At 48.8% G+C, this 9,908-nt stretch overlaps 1 protein-coding gene across 1 annotated transcript; it reads right to left on the bottom strand.

Annotated features, from left to right (window-relative positions):
• Positions 1-1,584: 1,584 nt before the first annotated feature.
• LOC136526126 (uncharacterized) lies at positions 1,585-1,974 on the bottom strand. Its single transcript, XM_066518891.1, has one exon. It carries the CDS (start codon positions 1,972-1,974, stop codon positions 1,585-1,587), a length of 390 nt encoding a protein of 129 aa, XP_066374988.1.
• Positions 1,975-9,908: the final 7,934 nt, after the last annotated feature.

Raw genomic sequence — 9,908 nt, 5'->3', positions numbered from 1 at the left:
CTAAGACTTGATGGCCATTCATGGGGCATACATGACGCCCTAATCCACCAGCTCGAGTGCCCATTTCATGATTCTCCCCGTGGCCTCCCAGTTCTGGATAACCTCACTGAGAGGGAAGGATGACACGATGGTCACCTGGTGTGAGTCAAAGTAGTGGTGCAGCTTCCTCTTGGTGATCAGGATGGCATAAAGGAGCTTTTGGATCTAGGGGTAGCGCGTCTTGGAGTTGGACAAGACTTTGCTAATGAAGTACACATGGCATTGTACCTTAAGGGCGTGTCCCACTTCTCCCTGTTCTACAACCAAGGCGGCACTAGCCACCTGAGTCGTAGCTACGACGTAGAGTAGGAGCGGCTCTCCCTCAGCTGATGGGACTAGAATCAGGGCCTTCGTTAGGAGCACTTTGAGCTTGTCAAGTGCCTCCTGAGCCTCAGGCGTCCATGCAAATCGGTCGGTTTTCTTTAGGAGCTGATAATGAGGAGCCCCCGCTCGCCGAGGCATGAAATGAAGCGACTAAGCATAGCAAGGCATCTGGTAATCTTCTGAACTCCCTTTAGGTTTAGAATCAGGCCCATCTTTGTGATAGCTGATATTTTTACCAGGTTGGCTTTGATGCCACGCTCGGAGATGATGAATCCGAACAGCATGCCCGTTGGGACCCCAAAGACGCATTTCTCAGGGTTGAGCTTGATGCCATTCTCTTGGAGCTTCCTGAAGGTCTGCTCTAGGTCGGCCACAAGCTGGTCGGTCTTCTTGGACTTGACTATGATGTCATCCACGTAGGCCTCAATGGTCCACCCGATGAGATCTCCAAAGCATTTGGTCATGCAATGCTGGTACATAGCCTCGGCGTTCTTGAGTCCGAATGGCATCGTAACGTAGCAAAATGATTCGAACGGGGTGATGAAAGAAGTAGCGAGCTAGTCGGACTCTTTCATCATGATCTGATGGTACCCGGAGTATGCATCAAGGAAGCAGAGGGTTTTGCACCCCGAGGTCGAGTTGACTACCTGATCTATGCATGGCAAAGGAAATGAATCCTTTGGGCATGCCTTATTGAGGCTCATATAGTCAACACACAGCCTCCATTTCCCACTTTTCTTTTTTATAAGGACGGGATTGGACAACCACTCTGGCTGGTATACCTCCTTGATGAAACTGGCTGCCAAGAGCTTAGCGATTTCCTCGTCGATGAGTCTTCGCTTCTCCTCATTAAAGTGGCGCAGGCAATGTTTGACCGGCCTAAAACAACTAATTTCAGGGCATGCTCGGTGACTTCCCTTGAAATTCCCGGCATATCTAAGGGTTTCCATGCAAAGATGTCTCAATTGGCATAGAGGAAGTCGATGAGCGCATCTTCCTACATGGGGGAGAGGGCTATGCCAATGCTCACCATCTTGTCGGTGGAGTTGTCGGGGTTGATGAGGACCTCCTTGACATTCTCTATAGGCTCAAAGGATCCTGCCACCCACTTTGTGTCGGGCGCTCCTTCGACGATGCCCTTCCCGATGGCCGCTGAGCTCTTTAGAAGCGAGGGTTGCCTGAAGCGAGCTCACAGCTCTTGACCTCACACTCATAGGCCCTCTAGAAAGAAGTGCCGATGGTGGTGACCCTTGCACTGAGCCCGGCATCTTGAGCTTGAGGTAGGTATAGTTGGGGATGGCCATGAACTTCGCAGTAACATGGCCGCCCCAAAATGCCATGGTAGACAAGTGGGAACCCGACTACCTCGAAGGTGAGGGTCTCTGTCCTATAGTTGGACGAATTCCCGAAGGTGATAGGTAGGTCGATCTGCCCGATCGGCATGACCTGCTTTCCTAGCACGATGCCATGGAAAGGTGCCTTGGTCGGCCGGATGCGTGATCGGTCGACGCCCATGGCATCAAGTGTATCAGCGTACATAATGTTGAGGCCGCTGCCCCCGTCCATCAGTAGCTTGGTGAGCCACTTTGTGCTGACGATAGGGTCGACCATGAGTGGGTACCTGCCTGGGTGTGTGACAGCTATCCGGGAGGTCGAATCGATCGAAAGTTATGGGATACCCTAACCATTTGAGGATAGTGGGCGTGGTGGGCTCAGCTTCATAGACCTCTCGGCATGCGAGCTTCTATTGGTGCTTGGAGCCATATGCCTCTGGCCCACCAAAGATCATGAGGTAGCCGTCCGATGACGGAAAGCCACCATCCTTCTCTCCGGTGTCGTTGGCTTCTACCTCGGGTTTCTTCTTCTGCTCCCACTTCTTGGAGCCACTGATGAAGAAGTGCTTCATGAGGGAGTAGTCCTTCTACATGTGCTTGATAGGGAAGGCGTGGTTTGGGCACTGGCCCCTCGAGCAGCTTGTTAAAGTGATCTGGGGTGCCCTTGGACGTCGCTCGACCAGCTTTTCGCTCGGCGGTGGCCACGAGTGAGCTCCCATGCCCTTTCTGGTTCTCCTTCTTATTGGAGCAGTTGAAGGGGCCTTCATCAGCATCCTCGTCCTAATTCGCCTTGCCTCTAGAGCAATAAAAAATTGCACCAACCGCCTCCTCATCAGAAGTGTGGCTGGTCATGATGTCAAGGAGTTCCTTGGTAGTCTGTGGGCCCTTATGTCCCAACTTGTGGACTAGGGACTCGTAGGTGGTCCCTAACTGGAAGGCTCCAATGACGTCGGCATCAGCGACATTAGGAAGCTCGTTGCACTACCGAGAGAAGCGTCGGATGTACTGCTAGGAGAAGCCTAGACTATGACGACGTCTAGGCTCCCTTCAGACTCGCCCCTAGTTTCCTAGGTCCATGGGGATGGCGGAGGCGATGCTCCCTTCGGCTACTTCACCAGGATGCCGCTCCTGCTTCTACCAACTCCTTTAGAATCAGGACGCAGAGGACAGATAGGCAAATCATTGAAATTCTACCCCAACTCCTGCATCAACACATAGAAGTTAGTTTTTTTATAGTTTTAAGAAATGTACAGATCACAATGTCAATATACTTACAGCGGTCGATAGATTCTGGTGATCATGCTCTAGGTACTGGTATGGTATCACCTATACCGACACAAGCATGTTCTGAATTCTCTCTAGAACTTCACCTTCTATCAATTCATCAGTGGTTACCCAGGCAAGGTCCTCAAGCCCATGAACTTGAGCCATAGTGGTGCCTCTCCTACAGAGGTTGTACTCAACGCCTAATGAAGCTGGCAACCACTCTGACTCCAGTAAAGCCTTGGTCCTTCATGGCTCAGATTTACTTGAGGAAAGAACGAATACCCTCAAGTTCTGTCGCACTTAGCGTCTCCTTATCCCAACTGTTGTTGGGCACTGGTGCGGTGTTGCTATGCACCTCTAGGGGGCCACATGTTCCTCGCATAAAACCACTCGGCCCTCCAGTTCTGTATAGAATCCACTAGGGTATAGTGGACATACTCGTTCTTCCTCCCCCATGTGAAATTGAATATCAGCACCCCCAAAACACTTGGACTTGTGGCATCTGGGTGTGGTTTCAATTTGAAAAAGTAGCAAAACAAAGTGATAGATAGGGGGGTGCCAAGGAAAGTTTCACAGAGATGAACAAAAATTGAAAGATGCAGGATGGAGTTAGGGTTCAGATGATTCAGGATAATGCCATAATAATGCAAAAACTCGTGCAAAAAGGGACAAGTAGGCAACCCTAACCCATGCTGGATGATCGGCACATAGAGAACAATCTCACCCGGCTCCAGATTGGAAATACGGTACTCCCCAGGTGCCTTCCATTCCCCAAGTCTCTACTTCGTCAGATAGCCCTGTTCATGGAGCTTCAAGAGATGCTTCGGCTTTGTTATCGGCACTGCCAGATCTAGGCGGCGGTGGCCATCTTTGACACCTCCAACGCCCTCTTCTCGATGACTTTCTTGGTGGAAGCGCTCGGGTTCTTGCCCTTACCCATAAAGCAGAGCATTTTTATAGATATAAGGTTTCAAGATTCAAGATTTGCAGCGCTCATAGTGGCTTAGGGGCTTAGGCAGAATGCAAATGGAGCAGGGGTAGATGATGCACAAGAACAGTTCCTTTTTATAGGGTTTTTACCATGATGTGGCCCGATAATCACGACAACGGGCATGGCGTTTCGGTTTCCCTTCCATTTTAATGCGACTACGCGGTTGATACGACGGCTACACTCCTTTTCAGGATTTCCAACATGTCACAATCTGTTCAAACTTATCTTTTGGATTTTTCATTTTGGGTACTGACCATGCCACGACCGTTATCTACATGGCCACATCGTGAAGTACCCGGATGATTGATCCAGTACTCGGACAATCGCTTGACAGTATGTATTAAACAGCGCAATACCCGGATGAAGATTTTTTATTCAACAACATTTTTATGGATACAAAGTTGCACACTTTACAAGATTCAAGACCACTCAAAATAATGAGTGACTATTTATTTAGAGAGCTACAAGTATTGGATACAATATTTTTTCAGTCAATAACAAAGATAACACCTACTTGGATAAAACAGAGTACTCATACTCTAAGTGCTTCTCAGTAGGTACTTTCATACCCGATGCAGCTGGATGCAAGAGGAGAAGAGTCATGCATCTGGGTAGATAATAGAAGTGCAGTGTGTCCTAGCCTAGAACCTTGGGTAGACTATACGACTATGAACATTTGTTGGCCGACTACCCTTGGGAGCATAGCAACTACAAGAGGAAGCCTATAGGCTAGTATGCAAGATCATTCGCACATCTTGCCACCCAGCCAACGCCATCTGTACACATTTGGGTCTGGGTACGACCCTTCATGGACAAACATCGATAGGCACCCTAGAAGAACTGACATGGGACCACTGGATGTGCCACCCTACCAGCCGTCACAAGACTTCTTCTAGTTGCAGTTCTAGACTCCTCTACTATGCACAACTACGGGTTTAGCCTACCTATAAACTGTCTCACAAGAATTCTTCTAGTCACTACAGCTCTTGGTTGTACCAACCGAGTACTCCCGGGGGCTGGTCTACTTCGCTCACCACCATATTTGCAAGCTTCAAACTCTGACATGGAGGGTTTTTATAGGCGCCTCGATGTTGTCTATGGACCAGGTTCACGCGGTATACATGGATAAGCTACTGACTCCTACACAGGTTCACATGCTACACTACAAGGGTATAGTGTGTCCCATTATAGCTTTTTAGTGTACAAACGGCCTTTTCCCAGCACATATGAAGTCATAGTACACTCGGTAGCACCTTTGATGGCATATTCCTTCAAATATCCTGAGTATCTTTGGACCAACTGTACTAAAGCTTTGCATGCGACTTTGACATGTCTTACCTGCTTCTGTATAAGTAGACAGGGCAACAATTTTTGCTAACACTCTCATCCTCGAGTATAATCTTTTTCAGATCCTTATCTCAAGTATAAGTACTCGGACATAGGCTCGAGGGCTGCAGGGTACAAATCCTCTATGGATGTTTTTTCTTTTAGACCCTCTAACTCTTTGTTTTTGCAAACAGCAAGAGGCTCGGGGGCCACACTCAGTGAGTGCACATTTTTGAAAAGTGCACGTCACCCTGAGGCTTTACAGAGCACCTCATGGCTTCACTCATGAAAGCACTCGGACTATGTTTGTTTGTACCTAGCAAGATCAGGAGGAACAAGAAGGCTTCCGAGTTCAACCATGACATGCTCGAGGGCTTGACGAACCAGGGTCCTAGGGGTTCCCCATGGGGGTACTACATGGATGGGCCCTAGGATGGCCCACAATCTGTTGAAGGACGTGAGACAAGGTGGCATGGAGTTCATGATTCTAGATCGACTTAGTCGGCTTACTATGAAAGCTAGATTCTGTAATAGGACTAGGGCTCTTCTCTTGTGACCAACTAGGACTAGATACGTGCCCTTACCCTCTCCCCTATATAAAGAGAGGTACGGTGCACCCCCTAGTAACCATAATAATCATACAGTCAATCCAACGCAAAAGGCTATATGTCGACTAGACATAAAGGCTATTACTCGATAAGAGGGTCTGAACCAGTATAAATTGTTCATCTCTTTGCATTTATCGTCGAGTTCTGCGTACGCCGAAGCCCTCCGAACATCGTCCTGGGTACCCCCATGATGGGTTACCGGTCATCAAACATCGACAAATAGACATGTGGTTGTACGTAACATTGCACTAGGCGAGAGACACTACAAACCGGTCCTTATGTGATCGAAGCGAGCATCTCCCCAGGAATCATATGTTGGCAGTCTCGCCAAGATAACTTATCCCACATAAGTTATCCCCGCTCGCCCCCTATCGGTGTTTACTTTCAAGTTTATCCATTTTAAGTTTCATTAATCATTATCCCTAAGTTCATCTATGTCATGGAGCTCATAAAACAACAAGATAACCATTTATCTTAATTCAATAATAATCATTTCATAATAACCGAGCTCATATTCTAGGATAACAATTAAGTAAGTTATACATTTAGTGATGATTAAAGCAAGATGGTAGAGGAGAGGGGAGCTAGGACTTGCCTTCGTTGTTGGCTTCTTCTGGCGAGTTCTCATAATTGGGGTCTTTGCTTTCCCGGTAGTCACCGTTGTCTGTTGGCGTAGCTATCATATAAGATTACCACAAAACACAAAATGAAAAGGGAAAACAAACATAGAACAATATGGTGGCACTAGGGTGAATGCATAGAGCTAGATTTTAGAGGTGGTTTCACATATAAAAGAGCTAGGATGCAAAAAGTTATGCATTTTAGAAGTTTATTCTATAGCTAATTAATTTGATAGAATTTTACAAGTATTTTCTGGTGCATGAAAATGGGTGTAAACTATATGATTAAATTTCGTAATGCTTCATGTTTATTTACAAATTTCTAGGAATTTTTCTAAGCTAGGAAAGTAGGTTTATAGCATTTTGTGTACACTAACTGGGTGTACCTAGTGTTTTCCTAAGTGTACCCAGCGTTGTGTGTGTGGCATGTGTGTGTGATAGGTGGGCCAGCCTACCATGTCAGGAGATGATGGTGTCGTTGGCATTATGGCCTCGGGCCCATGCGATAGAGAAAGAAAGGGAGAGGGAGCTGACGAACAGGGATGGAGTGGCGACAGCAACGCCGTTTCCATCTGGCCCCACATGACAGCGAGGGAAAGGAGGGGGAAGAGGAGAACGGCGATGGACGGTGGGCGTGCCGATGATGAAAACATGGGAGGAGGCGCTAAGCTCGCCGGAGTGGGTTACACCGACGGTGGTAGCCCTTAGAGGTGAAGGAAGACTGGTGGACGGTGCTCGTGGGGTCACGTCACATCTGGTGACGTCGTCTCCGACGGCAGTGGGTGCCCATAGCGGTGGTGGTGGCTCACCAGAGAAGTTGAGGCGGCGTCGTGCGATGGACTTGACCCTAGAGGCCCTAACCTAAACAACTAACTACGTGTACGTGTGTGCAAGTGAGCGGGGAGTGTAGTGGTGATGGTGTAGTGCCCGGCCGAACCCTGGTCGGCGGAGGTCATCCGCCATGGCGGCTCAGCGGCAACGCCACACAGAGGCATAGACTATCGACTAGCTACAGCAAAAAAGGAAGTGGAGGAGGTTGGGGACTCACTTGCTTGCCCATTTGGCCAATGGCGCAGCAGAGAAGGAGGAAGAGGGAGGCGGCTTCAATGGCGCGGGTGACTCCCAATTTGGGGGAAGTCAAAGCAGAGTAAGGAGGAGAAGGGGAAAGGGGAAGAGGAGGGGAAGATGGGGTGTTCCCGCTCGTGGCAGAGCTGGTGGAGGAGAGGGTGAGGCCGGAGCGGCAATGGCTAGGCCAATTTATAGGCCGCCCATGTCGGTTCCAGTGGCGAGATATTTCTCGCCCGCCGAGCTCACTCGGGGCGAGCACACGTGCCTAATGCCTTTAGGTCGGTTCGCCAAAGTGCGGGCTTGCCCACGCGTGTGACCGAGAGAGCCCAGGCTCGTCTATGGCGGTATGGCAGGGTGGGTTCGCCGCCGCATGTCGAGGGAGGAGCAGTGAGGGAGAGAGAGAGAAGAGGGGAGAGGCAGAGCGGTGGAGTCGGGCCGGGAAAGATCTCGCGAGCATCTCGGAGGGCTTTACTTCGCCGGGGTGAGGCGGTGGTGGTAGGGCCAGGCCGCTTGGGCGGCAACATGGTATTTGCGTCGTTGGCCCAGGGTAGAAGACAAGTCTGACAGCCAGGTCCCACCTGCTAGAGAGAGTGAGGGAGAGGGAAGAGGGGGCGGGCGCTGGTTTGGGCTGGGGCGCGGCGATGCATGGGCTGGCCCGCCGCGGGAGGGAGAGGGAGAGGAGAAGAGAAAAGGGTGGAGGTGGGCTGCTGCTACTGCTGTGGGCCGAGGGGAGGGGATGCTCATTTCTCTATTTCCTTTCCTTTTTCTTTTTCCCAAATTTCCTATACTATGTTTGAATGCATTTTGAATTTGAATTTGAATATGAATGCATGCAAGGTGTACCACCATATGTTCAACAAGCAAGCAAACACTCAAGCACGCAATTCTACACCTATAGTTTTATTCCTATGTTGATCTATTTATATTAATTCCTAGGTTAATTAATTATATGTATGGGTTCCTATGCAAAATTTTAAAAAGTTCAAATTTTTAGTGGTTTTCAAATTAAGTCAAAATTCAGGGTGTTACAGGCAGAGGGATGAACCGGATCAGATACAAACACATATCAGTGGTGTATTCTATCACATTTTTTCGCGTATCTCAGAATGAGATACAGATCCTCATCTAGCCTAAGCACTTAATAAAGTATTGCACTGATCACGTAACATTTCCTCAATCACTTTTGGTGGCTAGAGCACTAAATGATGATCCTCATCTCTCTCACAACTTTAGCACACTCTAGCAATATAAAATGAGTTGACCAAGGGGTGTATATAGTAGTCCCAACATCCAAAACTAGCCATTGGACCAGTATTGCACGGCGCGCAGTGACTCCACCGGAGAGTTATGGTGCTGCCATGTAGCCCATTGGAATTTGATAGTTGCTGCTCAATCAGTTCGGTGGTTATTTTCGGAGCTCCACTGTAGAGTTCTGGTGCATTGTCAAACCCTTCGTTTCTATTGCCCAATAACACACCTTAGCATTTGGTGCTCTCTCAGTGCCATGCACTGTGGAGAGTTCCGGTCCTCCCTATATTCTCCATTGTCCATGTGCACAGCCTAAAGCAACAAGATCAGTACATGCAATTACTTTTGCTCCTACTAAGACCAAAAATTTATCAATAGCAAAAACAACCAGAAGTTCTTTTTCAATTGTATCATAATCAAGTTGTGATCATGTCAAAGTTTTGCTAGCATATAAATTTGCATCATGTTGTTTGTCTTTAGTTTGGCCAAGAATGGACCCAACTACAAAATTGCTTGCATCACACTTGATTTCAAAAGGCAGCGTCCAGTCAAGGTGTAGGTTCATTGGAGCTGAGATAATAAGTGTTTTCTTCAGTAAATAAAAGGCATCTGTAAGAAATCTTTTATGAAATGCCTATAGAACCCCGCATTGTGGGGCGGACCCACAGTGTATGCCGCATGGGCCATGGCATACTCTGTGGTCCAGCAGTCAGTGACCCATAATAGAAATTTTCTCTGTAAAAAAAATGACTGACGTCCGTCTCTTGGTTAGCTTTTGCGCTGCGCACACGCACGGTGTAAACACCGCCTCGCGCGTCTCGCGCACGCGACGGTCCAAGTCCAACGAAGTGGAGACATCAAATCGAGTCATCGAGAACGCACACGAACCCTACCCCATGTGGCAAGCCGGCACGCGCGGCGCGGCGGCGGCCTGGCCACGGAATCGCGCCTCACCTCACACGGAGACGGAGCTTGGTTGCTTCGGCCCAGGGTCCTCGGTCCTCCGACCTCTCCGTCCTCACGCTCGCGTCGCGGCATTGACTGCCGAGCGGACTAGCCGCTCCTTGCCGTGGCTCCGCGGCGA

Source organism: Miscanthus floridulus, chromosome 19 (assembly GCF_019320115.1).
Source record: "Miscanthus floridulus cultivar M001 chromosome 19, ASM1932011v1, whole genome shotgun sequence".
NCBI classification, from domain to species: Eukaryota; Viridiplantae; Streptophyta; class Magnoliopsida; order Poales; family Poaceae; genus Miscanthus; species Miscanthus floridulus.
Note: the sequence above shows the minus strand (reverse complement) of the source record. Positions and strands in the feature narration are given on the sequence as shown.